Source organism: Sparus aurata, chromosome 2, assembly GCF_900880675.1.
Source record: "Sparus aurata chromosome 2, fSpaAur1.1, whole genome shotgun sequence".
Lineage (NCBI taxonomy): Eukaryota > Metazoa > Chordata > Actinopteri > Spariformes > Sparidae > Sparus > Sparus aurata.
In genome coordinates this window covers 17,889,599-17,907,775 of record NC_044188.1, presented here as the reverse complement: position 1 = coordinate 17,907,775, position 18,177 = coordinate 17,889,599, and the positions used below count along the sequence as shown (strand labels likewise).

At 41.3% G+C, this 18,177-nt stretch overlaps 2 protein-coding genes across 3 annotated transcripts in view; both read right to left on the bottom strand.

Annotated features, from left to right (window-relative positions):
- Nucleotides 1–8,167, bottom strand: part of LOC115565932 (solute carrier organic anion transporter family member 1C1-like) — a 46,065-nt gene extending 37,898 nt beyond the window's left edge. Inside the window, exon 1 of the mRNA XM_030391625.1 lies at nucleotides 8,043–8,167. The gene's annotated coding sequence lies outside the window, so the exon portion shown is untranslated. The remainder of the gene's footprint in view (nucleotides 1–8,042) is intronic.
- A 1,561-nt stretch (nucleotides 8,168–9,728) lies between these two features.
- The window catches only part of LOC115565979 (cGMP-inhibited 3',5'-cyclic phosphodiesterase A-like), a 65,259-nt gene continuing 56,810 nt past the window's right edge, over nucleotides 9,729–18,177 (bottom strand). Inside the window, exon 16 of one of the 2 annotated variants that reach the window (XM_030391701.1) lies at nucleotides 9,729–17,176. In XM_030391701.1, the coding sequence (XP_030247561.1) occupies nucleotides 16,830–17,176 (347 nt within the window). In that variant the 3' untranslated portion in view covers nucleotides 9,729–16,829. The remainder of the gene's footprint in view (nucleotides 17,177–18,177) is intronic. The other variant, XM_030391710.1, reaches the window with a different exon arrangement.

Sequence of the window (18,177 nt, the reverse complement as noted above, 5' to 3'; positions counted from 1 at the left end):
GAAACACATAATATCCATAGAATTACAAAAGTAGAGAGTGTGTTTACATGCAAAAAAACTGTATATGAATAACCTTGTTCCATTTGTTTTAACAGAAATACATTTTTTCCAAATAAAAATACCTTTCCCATGTTTTACTTTGTGATGAAAATGTTACATTCAAGGTTAATTGTGTAATAAATTAGTTACTGGCAATTAACAGTGAAATAAATATTAGTTCAATAGTATCATTAACTTATCTAATACTGATGCTCAAAAATCAACACTCTTACAAACTGAACTTCTTTAACCAAGAAGATGCTGTATAGAATTGTACAGTAAAACACCACTAACAGCATTCTGCAAGTCTGTTATGTGTGCTATAGCCGTGTTTGACCACTTTTAAAGATAATTTCATTGTTTGTGTATGCTTAAACGTCCTGTCATCGGTAACGTTGCTTTGTGGGACATTTCTCTGTATCTAGTTGAGTGAAGGACCTGTGCAGTTATCAGACTGTCAGACCGACACGCCCTCGCTCCGTGCCTCTGGATTATCCTTTCACACTGGGATGGCTCACCAATAATGCAGCCCTGATACTACCGCCACATACTGCCGGTGGGACCCGCCGTCAGCTGGACAGAGAGGGTCAGCGGCGGCCACATAAGGCCGGTGGCACTTGCTGTCGGCGGGAGGAGAGGATGCAAGCCAGGGACAGAGAGGGTCGGTTCGTGAGGGTCCCAGTGACCAGCGTCAACGGACTCTGCAGAAATCCAGACAAATTACCTGGTGATAGTTGCTGAAACTGTCAGGGGTAAAGTGGACACTGCAGAGAGGTGTTGGTGGTGATGTTTAACTTCCCACAGTAACGTTAGCTCCTCTTGACAAAATCGTTTCCTTAAGTTGTCATCCGAAGGAAACTTAAATAAGCTAACAGCGCCGTCACCCTGCACACTGTGGCATCCAGGAAAAATGCAGAGCGATGTGGAGGAGACATGACTGGTTAGCTGACTGGTTGGCTGGTTAGCTAGCTGCAAACTATTGTAAGCAATGCTATCCAAGACTGGAGAGCGAGTGGGAGAACCGCTGAAGCTGACGCGCTGAACGTATTTATACCACTTCCGCAGCAGGGCCGGGTTTATGCAAATCATAGGGCCGCGTTACGTAACGCGGCCCTATGATCTGCATGATTTCTGACCCGCCCATTAAATCCTGAACACAGAAATGTTGAAAAACTGTTTGTGAGCCTAGCTCCAAAATTTAATTCTACATGGCCGAATGGCTTTTACATGTTTTAAGTAAACACATTTATGACCTGTTTAATGTGTTTAGAAGGAAATGGCTGATTTTGCTTTACACGGACTTTAAAGCTGCAGTCTGGAGTTCTAAGAAACAAGTGGACGTAGTTAGAAGATTTGAATGACACATCTCCCAGGTCCCTCCTTCTTCCTCTCTACTGCACTGCAGTCCTGCCTTCTAAGCCCCTCCCCACAGAGGAGCCTGCTTTGCACGAGCAGCTTGTAACCATGGTAACAGGGGACGCCAAATAAACAAGACGCGCATTCAAAATAACAACAACGACATAAACCCTGATTGTTCTCTTTCTGACCAATACAACTAAATTACAATGATGAGTGTCGCGTGCCGATACCTGTAGATATCTAGAGTAACAAACACTATTCCTCACATCACGGTAGACAGAGTTACCACGTAATGATTACCAGGTGCAACGCCATGCTGCCTTTCTGAAGCATGAGTAACGTTATTTCTCTAAACCAACTGAACCACTTCAGAGCATACTGAACACAAACTAATGTTATAACTGCCTGGTCACTTGAAAGAGAGTAGCCGTTTTTAGACAGGGCAGCAAGCCGCCAATTTGCCCGTCCTTTTGGCAGCTAGGTCCGTGTCTTTAGACAGAGGGCGGCAAATTGGGGGGTCTGTTTTGGTCCACCGATTTGCCGCCTCGGAGGGTACACTTATTTCCGCCTTGCCTGCTATCTAAAAACGAGGCATCAATGTGCCGGCCCCAGCGTAAGATGGGGGGAGGCAAGCTAGGAACGGTCGCTATTTTCAAATTAAAAGCCCCCCCGCTAAGAACCCAGTTCTAAACTCCAATGGGGTGCAATGTATAGCTCTTATTTTGAAGACAAATTCACTGTCACTTTTCACGGCCCAACTTCGAACATGTTTACGCCTACCCCGATGGCGGCTTTTGGAAAAGGAGGAATATAACGCCTCCGTTTTAGAAAGACAGGCCAGCACATTGCCACCCTTACCTTGGAGCAAATGTGCCGCCTTTTCTATCTAAAAAGGGCTACTTTTGCTTACCAGTTGCTCATAAAGACACAACTAAACACCAGAGTTAGTATACAAACGAACAAGCTAGATTTAGCAACAAGCTACATGGCTCGACTGCAACATCTTACGGTGATATGCGCTATTGCGAGTATTACTGTAACCGCTGCCACCATAGCCTTGTGGTTTAAACATAGAATTAAAAATATATCATGCCAGGGTCCTTACTTGTCTAGCAGAAAAAACGCTTACTCTGTGTCGCTCTTGAGTCCTTACAAATCCAGCAGCTCCCTCCAATATTCATCCTTGTTTTCTCTCTGGCTCGGTCCAATTCTTTGTTTTTACTCAGTTTTTCTTCGTCAGTCTTCTTATTTCTTCTCTTTGACGTGGGCAATAGGGGGCCTTTTTCGTCTCTCATCTTGTTGTCTGTTCTACGCCATTGTTTACAGGTTGTGCTTGAACATATCTGACCAGGTAAGAGCAGGCACTGTGCCTGCGCGGGGGAGGGGCACTGCCCAGTATCCATGAGTTTCAAATGTAGTCCTACACCTGCCATGTTGGGGACCCACAGGTGTTTCAAACTAATTAATTAGTTCTATGCCAATCAGAAACACAACTCAAATTGAAACACCTGTGTTGGTCCCCAACATGGCAGGTGTAGGACTACATTTGAAACTCATGAATGCACTGCCTGAGGGAGGGGGGCTATCAGCAGTATGCTTGAGAGTGATTGACACTTCTCAGCCGCTCCCCTTGGCTCTGATTGGTTGTCTTGAGCCAGGAGAGGTGGATTCTTGCAAATCAAATTGCAGCCACTGGGTGGAGCCGCAGACAGTGGATTTTTACACAGCTGACCTGTATCTTATTCTACTGTCAGATCATAATGACAAATTTAGCGAATATAACAAAGAAATAGTTACAGACTACAGCTTTAAATGCTAAAAAGGTCCCAAAACAGGATTTCTTTTTTTTCTTTTTTAAGTGTCTATCTCTCAATCATCCACCTGCCTGATCTCCAGCCTGTATCACCTTTCTATTCCTTTATATCATTCTGCTGTGTGACTTTTGCCCGCCCTGATTCCTTATCCTACAAAGGCACTGGATTTAGCATCTTAGGACTGGCCAGCTGTGGTTCCTAGATATTCTGATGTTGTTGGGATCCTATGGAGGTCTAGAATCAAAGATGTTCTAACTCAAGCAAATGACAAGACTTCTTAATTAACTAATTTTGCTGACGTGTCTACGTTGAATTTCCTCATTGGTTCGCTCAGAGCGGCAATTCTTTTACCCTGTTGTATGTCTGTGTATCCACTGCCATATTCCTCTTCTTCCTCCAGATCCAATTACTGTCGGAGGACAGATCAATGTTAGGTAAGCTTGTGGAAACAGACTGTGACTAGTAGTGTGTTTCAACCACATTCTTGTACCACCTGTCCTGCCACGCTGCATCTGATTGCATTGGTACTTGCAACCGTCAGATGGTGCATGGTGCAAAAAGTGTACAAACTGACGCGTGTCTGCTTTTGTTTCTTTCTGTCCTTCCTCTGATTACCTGCTTATATCTAATTCAATTAGTCTTAAAGTGGTTGTATACTATAATACAATTAATCTGTCTGTTTGAGAATTTCCATACAGGAAAAGCCTAAAGATCACAGGATCATAGTTTGTGTTGAATAAGGATAAACCATGAGAGAATATTTTTGATATTAATGCTTAATCTGGGTGATAAAAAGCCAAACAATGGAATGGTTTTCAAACAGAATTCCACAGAGCTGCCCTCTCAGAATCATGTAACGATATAAGAAAACATGGGGTTTGCACCTCTTCGTTAGCAGCTGGTCCTGTGAGGTCTGGTAATTGACAAATCTTGCATGTTTCTCTGTTGCCATGGCGACATGTTGTCCATGAAATATGAGGGATACAGTGGTAACATGTGATTCCTTATGGTTGTACAGTGTATAACCTACACATGTAGCATCCTCAATTGTAAACACTGTTGCCTGCCGGTCCTTTCAGCACACTGAATGAAAGCTTTACCTGAAGCTGGATTGAAAATGATAGATAGATCATTACACATTATATGGAACAGATAACATATGCCATGTCATGTGCATTACTGTTAAGGAGGCCTCAGGAATTATCAAGGTGATTTTTCCTGAACTGCTGTTGCAATTCCATCAAAAAGAAATCCTGTGGTGTGACTATGGCTTTGGCCTGTCATGCGATTAAGATATGGATTACAGCTAATCGTAGAACAAACACACACAGTGCTGCCTTACATTCATGTAAATAATCATTGTCCTATGCTGCAGGAATAATGAGAGCATTGTAAAGGGCGGTTTCAACATGTGTTCACTCGCCAGAAAACACTGAATAGTTCGACTGTATTTCTGCAGTCTGAGGAATTAAAAGTGATGAAGTCATGAAGGGCACAGCTCTCACATGGCTAATAAGTGAGATGACCCATATCCAACAATCATGTTAGTGATAGCGCCATGAAGGATACCATGACTGTGCAACATCAAACAAAGCCTCGCTGCTGGGTTTGTGTGTCATTTAGTGTGTGTGTCTCTGTTTGGGCATATTTGATATATTTGGTTTAAATGGACCGCCTAATTTGGAAGAGTGACTGTGGTTGGTCGGAGACTGAGGCTGATCTGATCAGCTGGCTGTCAGCTGACTACAGCTGGGGCTTATGACTTCCGTGTCCTGCATGAATTTGCGCTGAGCTTCATTATACATAAATATATATATATATACCTGATTTAAGTCAAACCAACCCACAAGGGAAAGATATGAGATATTAGAAACCACTATAGCAAGCCAGGCTGTAACCTACCATGTCGGCTACAGTATATTTCTTATTATGCATGTCTACAATACTTATGAGCATATCAGTCCATCCAATATATTATGCCGATCACAGTGTAGTACATATAAGGTTGTGGGTTAAGATTTTATAATAAATTCACACCAGACTCACAGCAGCCATTTACAACTGAGGCTGTTGATGGACAGCAATTAACTGTTATTTTATGGTTATTGGTTATTATTACTATTTATCATACAACATTATTTTTTATTTTCTATTTTTTTACATTGGGAACAGATGGGAACGAAATTGGCCATTTCAACTGTTACACTGGGGACATGTCCCCAGTGTCCCCAATGTAAATGTAACCTATGCCAGCAGGTACAAGCTCACATTTATCTAGTGAAATATTTCATCATGTACAGGATGGACTGTGTTTCGATAGATATTCATGGATCTCAGGTGATAGATCCGCCGATTTTGTCAATCAGGTTAGCACGTGGTAATGAATCAAATGTTTGATTGGCTGCTGGCTCAAATCTTGGTTCAAGTATTTGTGTGCCCTCAGGATGAATCATAATTATGGTGGTGCTGACCTCTCATGCAGTGTCATCACAACCATCTCATTCCCCTGTCATCCAATACTGATGTTGTTTTGTCACGCCCCCCTCTGCTGAAGCCTCTCTAACACGTGGGTAATGTTGTCAAACGGTCACAGTGTGATAAGGGTTTTTGCACCAAACCTAACTGGTCAGGTTTAAGAAAAGATCAGAATTTGTGTTAAAATGAGGATGTGTACATGACGTAAATTGCATTTGTACGAGATGTTTGTTAGAATTTGAGCACCTGGGTATGGGAACAGTCTTAAAATTGCAATCGCTCGAATGCTTTTTGATAATTAGCATATGTTAGCATTCTAACATACTAAACTAAGATGATAGAAATACTAAACATCTGCATGTTAGCATTTTAGCATGCTGACATTGGCATATAGCTCAAGCGCTTACTTAAGCATGTATGCATTTTAGCTTTGACCAATTCAATGGGAATTATCACCTCTACATCTTCCTCATCGGTCAGACAGCTGGATCAGCTCTATCATGAGTGTGAGATCTCAGGAATGCTCTGTGAGGTCAGAGGGCTCTGGTAAATCTTATTTCAGAGCTTACGTCCACATCTCCTTCCATTGGTGAGAGCTTAAAAGGGATTACAGGGCTGTTTTAATTAATGTCTGCACAAAAGTGTCTAAATGTGAAAATGCCACTTATTTGTAAAACGTGCTTGGCTTCCACAATATGTTCAAGCAGTTCAGGAAGTTCTCTGCAAATACTGAAATCCAAGGAGCTAAATCTCATTCCCTGAATATTGTTACTCCATATTTACATGACAAATGTCCCATCAGACAATGCAAAGTAACACAGGTGTTTGTTTTTGTAAAATGTATCCACTGTTTTCTGGTTTTGACAAAAACTTGCTCACAATAAATACGATGGAAGGACAACATGGAGAGAAAATTATGTAGATGTAGATTGCAGAGATCATTGAAATGGTCCCCTTTTTGTCCCTCAAGGCTCGATTCCCATGCATAATCACTCACCTCAACTTTAGATCTAAGAAGGGCGCGGATTATCCGGAGAGAGGAATCTCTGAGATAGTCTTTGGTGCAGACAGACCGTGGGAGGGAGAGATCATGAGAGAGCTCGGTTTGAACAGAAGGTGAAAAAGTTGTGAGTTTTTCCACTTCTTCCTCATTTGTGGCAGATATCACAAACCTTGTTACTGAAAGTTAACACTTCATGAAGATCAGCACCAACTTATCTCATGTATTTAGTCCACTCAGTGGATGCCAGGAGAGGATGTCTCCTCATATATTACACACCCAGGAGCAAATTCCAGCGGCTGAGGCTCAAATTGATCTGACGAGGAGTGCTTCAAAGAGACAGCAGCTTCAATGAAAACAAGAACACCAGAGGGATTGCTTTTCAATCTAGACAGAGCACACAGACAATTTATCAAATCCTCCTCACCGGAGCTGCTCAAAAATAACCCTTCAAAAGTCTCAAAGAACTGATGTTGTGATATTGTCATTGTAAGTTTAGATATCAACAACAACAACAACAAAAAACACTATGCGCACATCTAAACTCTAAACTATAATTGTCTCAGCATGAAAAGACATTTTAGGGACATTACAACATTCCTGCAATCCATAGATCCACTAGACCCAGTGAAGTGTCAGGAATGTATATTTCATTCAACTTAAATCTAAATGAAACTTAACATCATATAATTATATTACTATTACATGAAAAAATATATTCTAAAGGGGGCACATCTCAATATCATCAAATTGCATGAAAATCCACTTCTTGACTGTCATTGTTTTAATAAATATACATCAAATGGGACATAATCACTGGATTCTTGGCTGCTACCACCTTCACACATGTAGAAAACTAAACAGCTTTGAGTTTAATTGATTCTGATCAATATGTCATCAATATGCTAAAGAAATTGCACAGTGTTTTTTGACAGTCACTTCTTGTACACTGAAATCCTCTTTGTAAGTGTCTCCTACCGTTTGCCTTTAGTATAACATAGCTTATTAGAAGGAGTTTGAAGAATTCAAGGACCATGAATAATACGATTTTTAAGCATCAGCGTCTGTTAACAGATCTTGGGAAGTTGTACCACCAGTGCTTGAAGTGGGTTAAAAAAGTATCGGAGTTCCCCTTCACATGTTGGCAAACAGGCTTCGGTTGAGTGAGCTCTTGAACAACATGCGGCACTTCCACCTCTCCAGAATTATTTAGAGAGAGCAGAAAGGAGTACTGGCACCCTGTGAAAAGTGCCGGTACTCAAAAAAAAGTCACAGTGCATAAACCCCCTCACAAAGTCTGGTATGTTGTAATGAAACAAATCTGGTGGTGTTGAATAAGAAACAAGTGGACTTACCAGACTTCAGTAGCCTGCTCCTCAACTCATCTGGAGGCTAATGGCACGATGCTTCATTAGCCACTACTAGCATACACCCAAGAATCTCTAAATTGTTGTCTGTCATGCTGTATTGTGGGTAATGTGGGTGACAAATGACAACACAGAATAATGCTTGCAATGAAAAACACAATAATTCTTTGCAATGCTGTTCTGGTGGCATACTTTTTTTTAAAGTTGATTAGGATTGTATCACTATTAACTAGCTATACTGATATGCTAATAAGGTATATGTTTACGGATCCATGGGGGTAGAGTTCGACAAAATGGCAAGAACAAGCAGCACAATCGGATCCTGAACCACCAATGAATGTGTGCTAATAATGTCAAAGCCATGCTGTGAACTCACTTACCCATCACATGTACAGTATAGTCTATTGATGTGTGGTGCATGATCCTGTGTGGCCCCCTGTCCACCTTTCTTCTCCAAACTCCAAACAAATTCTTCATTCTTTCAGCCACAAAGGCTCAGTGGTTGCAGCTGTAGGGTTCCCAGAGCTGCAGGTTCCTGTGGGAAGTTTACATGTCCTTTCAGTATTGTGGCTTTTCCATGTCAGATAGACGGGAGACAGCCCATGTCTACAAACTGTTTTAGCCCTTTGACTGGACGTATCTTGCCCAATGTCTGTCATGTCCTCTGCCACATGCACAGTGGATTGACTTCAAATGTAGGGATTCAAATGGTTTGTTTTGTTGACAATAACAGCTCTCTGCAGAACAGCGTTACTGTTTTGCGCTTGGCTGCACTTCTGTTACACATGTTGTGAGAGGGTTGACTGGAAACAAGATTCAGCCAGGCAGAAAATATGAAAATGAACATCTAACTGCATTATGTATGACAAAGTCATCTGCACATGTGGTCAGAGCCACATTTGAAAAGGTTAAAAGTGCTGAGCCGTGCTTTGGGTTAGTTAAGCTTGGCTGTACTGTATGTCTTGTTGACCAGTGTTGGATTGCGGAATGAGCCGACTGGGCCATTCGAAGTGAAATGTCATTACAAAAGTCAATCATATGACAACAGAGACACAAAAGTATTTCAAATAGGCACACACGGAACAAAAAGACACAAAACAAACACAGGAAAGGGACACTATGTCTCTTTCAGTCTGGGTGTACTCCAAAAAAAGTTTCAATTTCTGTCCCTTGGGGCCTGATGTCTCAAAATTCAACCATGAAGGCGACTATAGAACAACAGGACTGGAAACTATACTGTAACCTGTTCTTATCCCTGGAAATGTATGTAAAATCAACTTAAAACACCTATTGTCTACCCCATTGTCTTGGGCTTGATGATGCAAGTCCCAGTCATTTTTGAACAACAAACGACCGTTTTTGTTGGAGTTTGATGCACTTCTGAAACACCCACACACTTTATTGGTACTTTATTTGTACATGTTTGTTTGTTGATTGTACCTTGTGATATAATTTGGTTTGAAATGGTATAAGTAACTACCCAGATGCTTTGTTAATGATCAAGTATACAGAGCACATGTGTTACGAATTGCCAGCAAAATAAATGATAGTATTTTACAGTGATATTGTATTACAATTTGCATTTAGTAATTTTAGATTGTGTAAAAAATAAAGTCTGATGAGAAGTTGTAGTGAAAATCCCTCCAGGAATGAAGAACAAGACGGACACAGGTGCAGCATTTATAAATCTTATTATTCAACAATATTCACATTACAACATCAACACTGCTCTGCTAGTGACATGGTCTAATAATCCCAATATATTGTATAGTTACTTTGTAATACATTATCGAGAGGCACTTCCAGTAAGTCTGGCAATAGAGGAGCTACAGTATTGTGTCTATATTACAAAACAGTAAAAATAAATATTTTTCTAAAAGTTTTTTTGTCATAATATACTTTTGAATCTGTACAGTATATATTTTTTTTATACAAAGTCAAACAATATCTAGAAATAAAATGTCATATTCCACTTAAACAAATACTGGTGAATCACACGATTTTCCCCATCCTGTAGGTATTGCTACATGTGTTAAGTGCAAGATACTGGAGAAGAAAAGAATTGAGTCTGTGAAGTGCCTGCTATAGTAGATAAAAACATACCAGTCTTGTTTGTCTTGCTTTTAAGGTGGTGAAAAAAAAAGTTTGTTTTGGTTTTCTTTGTGACAAACAAGGAAAGCTGATGAATGTAAGCATTCAAACAATGTGTACATACATACGTACATGTGAAAATGGTATGGCACAGGAGCGTAGCCGCCTTTTCAAAATTGGCTGAAGCAACAAACAATACAAAAAAGGAATGTTTTTGGTTCGAACCATCAAAAGAAAGTACACGGGCTTCAGTCTGAGAGCAGAACAGTTGGTCAGTTCCATTGTAGAGCCACCGCTGCCTATTGACACGGCAGTGAAATAATAACAGTGTGGACAACGCTGTGAGCTCCAGTCTTCCACATGAACGCTGACATGGTCCTTACATTGCTTTTATCTGTCCTGTCTTCACGCGAGAGCCGTTGCAAAGTATATGCAGATCCAGACATCCTCCGCAGGTTCTTGATGAAGAAGATGCAAGAAAATGTGCTCCTTACAGGGCTTCTTTTGTGCAAATCACAGAAAAAAAAGAAGAAGAAGAAGAAACACAGAGTTCAAAATGTTTCTTTGGTTTGCACAAGTTAATCCAGTGTGCAGCAATCCCCTTCTTCTCGTCAATTCAAAGAAACCGTTGATACTGGTTTTGACAAACTTAAAAAATGTAGTCGTAGACCCTGTAATTGATGTTTACTATCCCCATTCTGAAGTGTAAAATATCGTAAAATGGTATTAATTTATCCCTGGTACAAATCACTGTCTCATGTAGTAATGATGCCTTGAAACCAAACAGATGTCATGAGCTTTGCTGGCTAAGGCTCCTTAGCTAATACATTAACAATAAATAAGAAACATTTCTATTGTTGAAAGCCAGCAGTAGTGGATACTAGCCAGGACCAAAAAGAAGAGACTTGACTGATCTTTATGAGCAATTTAACACTCCCTAAAAACCTTATTTCTGCTGATCTCCAGTGCTTTAAATTCTGGCCTTGCTGCAATGATGTGCAAGTGTACTTCACAGTGTGTCAGTACACTGTGACATCACTATTGGCTGTGGTCAGAGGTGAAAGAGATGTGAAACTTCCGAACAGTCCGAGTCCAATGAAACACATTTAGTGAACAATGCTGCTGCGTTTCAGAGATTTGGATGTATTTCATCAGCCACTCCAGGCATTCATTGGTTTCCATTCATTTTCCCACAAGATGACAATGTGTAACACCTGAAACTTGTTTGAGGCATGTAATCCACCCCAACAGACATCAAGTTTGCTTTGATTTCTGCAAGCTGCAGGGTTGTTACAAAGTAATGCAGGGCAGAGTTTTCAGATTAGGCCCTGTCCACCAAAAAGAGTTATTTCTCAAAACAAAGCCTTCTCTATGGGTTTTGGCCTTTGGGACACTGAAAACTGACATGCTTTTTATTTTAAAAGATAATTTTTCAGTGAAAATGCATGATTAAAACTGACTAACTCTCCTTTCACATACAAGTGACAAACATCATGCGTGTAATTCATGACAAAATATATAAAGGAAGAAAAATTGGTTTGTCTTTATCAACTACTGCACACATTTTTATTTCCATAAAAACCTCCTATGAGATCCATCGGAAGGAGTGTGACTTCGGCTCTCTAAATCTTTAGACGTTATTTTTTAGTCGTTGTTTTTTTAAAACTGTTTCCAAAAATAACTGTATACATGTGGACTAGGCCTGAAGCTACACCTAAAGGTCTGGTGTTTAGGATTTAGTGGCATCTTGTGGTGAGGCTGCAGTTTGCAACCAACTGAATACCCCTTGCCTCAGCTGTCCTCTCGAGAGCCAGTGTTTGGCTTGTCTGTTCTGGTCTACGGTAGAAACATGGTAGTATAACATGGCGGACCTTGGAAAGAGGAACCGCTCCTTCTGTAGACATAAAGGGCTCATTCTAAGGTAACGTAAACACAACTCTTCTTAGTTTGGGTGATTATATACTTGAAATGCAGACAAACATTCTCTGCAGTGGACTGTGCCAATAGATTTTCAAAATAAAACGTTGGTGTTTAATGTTACTGCAAACCACTCATACATCCACATTTGTATGTGTCGTCGGCTTGGTATCATTTGTAAGTGCGAAACCACTGGGTATGTCTGACATGGGACATGGAGTTTCAGCATTTGTACATTGCTCGCTGGATATTTTTGGTTGGTAAGTCGGGACATCTCCAGCAGCGTTTCTGTGGCGACCAAAGTTCAGATATTCTAAGCGAAAACGTGAACTTTTCCTGACACTAATCAAATGATGTTCAAACCTAAACAGGGCAGAAGTGCAGCACTGTCAAAAAAAAAAAGAAAAAACAAACATAAACACAAAACATAAACACAAACATAAATTGAAACCTAAAGAAATGTTTCAATATATCCATGGTTTGCAGAAACATACAGTACCGACATTTAATCTGGTGACTGGGTTGGATTTTCCTACTCCTGAGAAATGAATGAAAAACAATGGCATGGCTTTTTAAAGGACATCTAAAATTATGCTGCTTACATCTGAAAATGGTCAGCAAATATGCGTGCATGCTTTGTAGTTAGGAAGCGAAGAGCTGCTAAAACACTGCATTGCAAAGGGAACCGAAATCTCCAAAAGTTGTACGAAAACTTGACCGGTTGACCGCTCCTCTACTGTATGTCTCAATCAAACCCCCCTAAATGGCCACACACACACACACACACACACGCACACGCACACACACACACACACATACACACACACACACACACACACACACAAGCTCTAATGTTTTTGTATTGTTTACGACAAAAATAGCGACCCGAGATTCTGTCACAGCTTTGATTAAGTCTCTTTGATTGCTGCTCTGTAGTGTACACAGTTATTGAGGCAGAGCTGGGAGGGGGAGATCAGAGGGGGGAAGCGTCTATTTTGTCTAAACCGTGTCCCCGGTGAGCTCTGAATTCTCTGATCGCATTCAATCCAAGCACATAAGATCATTGCAATAAGTGTGCGCATTGGAGGCATCGATATACTGTGTTGGGTATTTACAGTGCATGGAGCTCACTTGTGTCTGCTCAAGTGTCTGAGCTTTTTTTTAACACTCTTTCTAGAATTACTCAAGTTTGAAAAGCTACGATGCTGTACAGAGTTTCAGAAGACGGTCAACTGAGAGACTCCGGCCTAAATGAGCCACAGGTGTGTGGATCAGTCACGTATCAGCTGCTAGCTCATGGATCACTGCTACAGGTAGTCGTGAAAAGCCAATGGGAGGAGAGGCTACTGGAAGACATTTGGTTCAGTGGGGGGGGACTTCATCTGCTACGACAGTGAGTGCTACAGTATATGTGTCGGCAGGTGAGACACAGTTTCAGGGGTCAGATGTCACTTTGCCTTCTTTCTGCTGCCAAGAAACATTTGCTCGTTTTATGACTGTCTTCCTGTCTGATTCACATCAATGCTGGAGGTGAACGCAAAAAAAAATAATTCAATTTGAGTATCACAGATTGTTAAACAGAACCCAATTCAGCCTTCTTTGAATATCTGCAGTAACTACCATAACAATTAGACTTTGAACACCTATTAAGGGCTTTCAACTTGAACTGTAACCCGAACAATGAGCTCAGGCTTTGCTTGGCACAGGCTCTGTTTTTTCATGGCAGTGAAAACAAGCTAAACCACTGCAAGTAATAAGCAGTCAAGGGTATTATGTTGCACAGTTTAGCCCTCCTTTGCACAGTGGGCATTTTGATAACAGTGCAATGGATACAGCTGAGGATTTAGACAACATTAACGTTAGCAGAACTCTAATTGAGTTAAGAAATTGGGTCACAGTAGGGCAAGTTCAGCCAGTAAAAACCTATGACAGTGTCTGCAAACAAGCCTGTTCAAGAGATCGCCTAGTCTGTTTTCATCCAGCGTGTGGAGAATATGTCGTGGACTGCTTGCATAAAGAGTTTTGTGTTCTATCTCATGCTCTTTTTGGTTGCTGGTTCCATACCAGTCTTTTCTGGTCTATGTTAAAAAATGGAAAAGTTTCACAGGTCGTGATCACAGTGATCGGCTCTCACTGTTATATGATGTTGTAACAGTTGCTGTCCACATAGAGGGACCCAGATAACTTATGAAAGTTTTTTTTTATTTTTTTTTTTTTTACGAGCCTTATCCCTGATAACAAGCCAGCTCAAACAAAACTGAAGTTCTTTTTAGGGAACGTCAGCCGAGTTGTTACCATATCATGACTTGGGAAGAATGAATTCCCAACTTCGAAGTGGGGACCATCTCAAGGAGCACGTGAATGCACTGTTTGTCTCAGACAGTGTCTTTAAAAAAGTGCAGACATAAATCCAAGAAAGTCTTTCAATTGTATCAAAATGTGCCCTTGTTCACTTTGCAGAGCACCTGCTACATATCGGCAAGTGAAGACACATAGCATCCTTAAATCCATGGATCTGACAGAGTGCTTCCCCTGTGTCAGATCATACATATTGTACTGCGTATCCCTGTAAATGCAGTGGGTCGTCACATGATTCTGAATCTGACCGAACTGGCTCATCTTCAAAGAGTTACATCTCAAGGAATCTGCTGCGATGTGAATAAAACTATCTGAGACCCCTTTGACCCTTCATAAGTCGAGCTAAAAGGCTTCTCCCTCTCCCTCCTCTTTCATTACCGAGCCTCATTACCAAGACTGCTCCCCTCGTTCACACTTTCCTCTGTCACCACTAATCTCAATCTCCGAGGACATCAAAGGGAGAGTGTCGAAGCAACCCGTCAGGCCCTGTGCTATGTCATCAGCGGGGAGTACAGATGCAGAAAAATCCAGAGGGATGGTGAGTCCGCTGGCCTGTGATCAGATTTATGTTGCACTTCTGGCCAAAAAATATGCTACTTTGACACGAAGCTGAACAGAACGCAAGTGTTTTTCTCCTCATCCTTTTCTGTGTTATCTCTCATTCTGCCTTTTTTTTTTAAATTGGCTCTCATTGAAGACTGACTGAAACAACAACCCTGACAGCAGACAGCAGCATTTTTAAACTATAAGGCTTGCACTCAATTAATCCTACATTTGACTTAACTTAATAAATTATTAATCAATATCATTTATCATTATTTATGCAGCTTTTGTTACGAAAGCTGGTTTCCATTAGGTCAGAAATGGTTAATTTACTTTTTCCTCATTACTTTTTTTTCCTTTCCTTTCTGTGCAATAAGATAATGGAAAAGCATGTGACTTCGATCTGATCGAGACGTCTCTCACTGAGTTTACTGCGGGTACACTGCATCCCCGGAATGGCTCCACAGGGTGGTTCTTTAAAAAAATTTAAATTTCTTAAATGACGTAAATCCTCATGGGTGATTTGGAGCTATGAGTCAGCTCTGAACTTGGGCCACTCTGGCTTACTGGATTACTTTACTTTCTCAAACATTTGGCCTACATACCAGGTTATAAACTATATTGCAAAGAGGAAAGAATCCCTGTCATTAGTGCGTGAGTTCCCGTAAAGATTTAGTGAACGAGTTGGGAAGAGACGTATCTGATATTTACGTGACAAAACACATTACCTTATTAACTAGTCTGGTGTCTTGTGAGTTTGTTTAAAGGCAAAAAGTTGCTGCTTCGTTATAGCAGGGATCAATCAGGAAGCTTAGAGTGCAGACGAAAATGAAAATAGAATTGTAATATACAGCATAACCTGATCGATAGTCTCTGTTGTGTAATCGAATCTCAAGCATCTCAAACAACCGACGACAGAAAATATTAAACAAGTGGCAAGTTAAGTAGTCATTTCTTTTTCTTTTTTTCTACGGGTTTCTGCCTTCCTGAGTTGTGCGGCCTTGACACGTGTAGCTGTGCTGGACTGACTCTGAGTAACAAGAGACGAGGAGAAAACATGCGACTGGGGACAAACATTGTTTGACATGAACAAAACCTTGGTTTGTATGTTTTTCTTTGAGCAAGAATAAAGCTTCAGGGTTCTTTGTTTGACTTCCTATCGGTTCTGTGTTTGGAATGCATTTCTACTGTACTGTAGTGTACTGTGTGTCTGTGTGCGTGTGTGTGTGTGTCTGTATAAACAACATGCTACAACTGGCCCTTTCTTTTTTTCCCCGTCTCCCTCTGAAATCCACTTGCTGAGCCTCAGTGGACACAGCTTTTTCCCTGGCTTTCATCCCATTGTCTTCAAGGAGAAGGGGCTTGTTGCACATCCTCGACCAGCCGGGCGGCTCCACAGTGTACCGAGAGCATGGGAGAAACAAGAAGGGTGGGGTTGGGGGGTTAGGGTGGGCTTGTGACAGTGTGTTATTCATTGATGGAGTGAATGCGTGAATCAGCGTGGTTGGCCCATAAGTGCAGGATGGGCAGCCTGGGCGAGGGCAGGGTGCCAGATCCAGACTCAAACAAACACTACAATGAAAACAAATACGGTCCCAATCATTCCTTTTTTTTTTTCCTTCTTCTTCTTCCTCTCAGTCACTTCATCTTTTGCTCGTCAGATGAACTGGGCATGCGTCAGCCCCCCCCCCCCCCCCCCCCCCGCGTCCTCGAACCCAGTTTTTGTTAGGCACATATTACCCAAAACATCTTCTACAGTGTTGTGTCGAAAGTGATGTGCTGGCTACCATATCAGTTAGGAAAGAAACAAACATTTTTAGACAACGTTCAAATTACTGGTTTAAGATGTGATCAAAGTTCAGAATATCACTCTGGTTCCTCTTCTTTTTCCCCTGAAGTCTCTGACTGTGGAAGGATTTCCTCTTCCTCTAGAGCCGGCATCTCCTCCCTCTCATCGAGGCCGTCGGTCGACTCCTCCTCCTCCTCCTCCTCCTCCTCCTCCTCCTCCTCCTCCTTGCTTGCTTGCTCCTCCTCTTCCTCGTGAATGGCTGTTATTGGGTCGGTGGTGCTGATGCAGTTTGGCTCCTCTTTCTGGGCCTCCTCCTGGGCTTCTGCAGCAATGACTCTTTTCCACATTTCATGATTTTCCAGAAGATGCTGCGTGATCTGGCAAAACACTTTCCTCCTGCTCACCTTTTTGGTTTCTTGCCGCTCTGTCAGACACAAACGAAACAGTAAGTCAAGCTCTTGAGAGGAGACATGTGACAGAATCGATCACTAACATTTTCATTAAATATGAAGCTCACCAGCAGACAGATAGCTAAGCTTAGTAAAGTTTAATAAATAGAAAAACAAACTTAATCTTACCTGGACAGTAACATTTGCAGTTCAAATAAATTACATACATGTGATACATGTGTGCTGCAGCAAAAGGATTCGGTTGTCTCCATGGTAACCAGGAGCTATCCGCTATAGGATTTGTGGACATGAGGGCTCATGCCACTTGCAAGCTTGACCTACACAGGCTTCACACTATGACTACCACGCTGGCTGCACCTGGTTACAGTACGTAATTTAATCCCAAACAGTATATGTATACTTCTGGCTGCTTGCTTGTGATGCCGTTTGCAACACATGACCAGTAAGCGCTGAGTAACACTATTTTCTGTACCAGAAATCAGGCTTCATAGGCACTGGTGTGCAGATTTTTCTTTTCTTTTCTTTTCTTTTTGTTACCTTTGACAGAGGCAGACTAGCTGTTTCCCCTTACTTCCCTGTCTTGTTGCTAAGCTGAGCTAACCGACAGAAACGAGAGAGAGCTATAGTTCATAAGTAACTTCAAGCAAATAAATGCATTTTGCTAAATCTCAAACATTTTATCTAAATTGGCCATTCAGTAAGTATGTTAGCTAGCCAATGCTATTTTCATATTCAACATCTCTGATGGTATTCTTTTGAAGCAGCTCCAGTCATACAAATGCCTTCCAATAAATGAAATTAAACAGTTCATTTTAAAAAATGAAGATGAAGTCTGAAATCTACGCCCAGCTTTAAACTAATTTGAACGGACAAAGTACCATAAGATAGCGACAGTCTGTTCACCCTGCTGCCATGTGAAAAAAGATACCAAAGAATCCGCCTCCGCTCCATCCTCTATGGGGTGACTTTTTTCTTCAGGCTATGAGACTTTTTTCTTACAGAATTTAGCAATAAG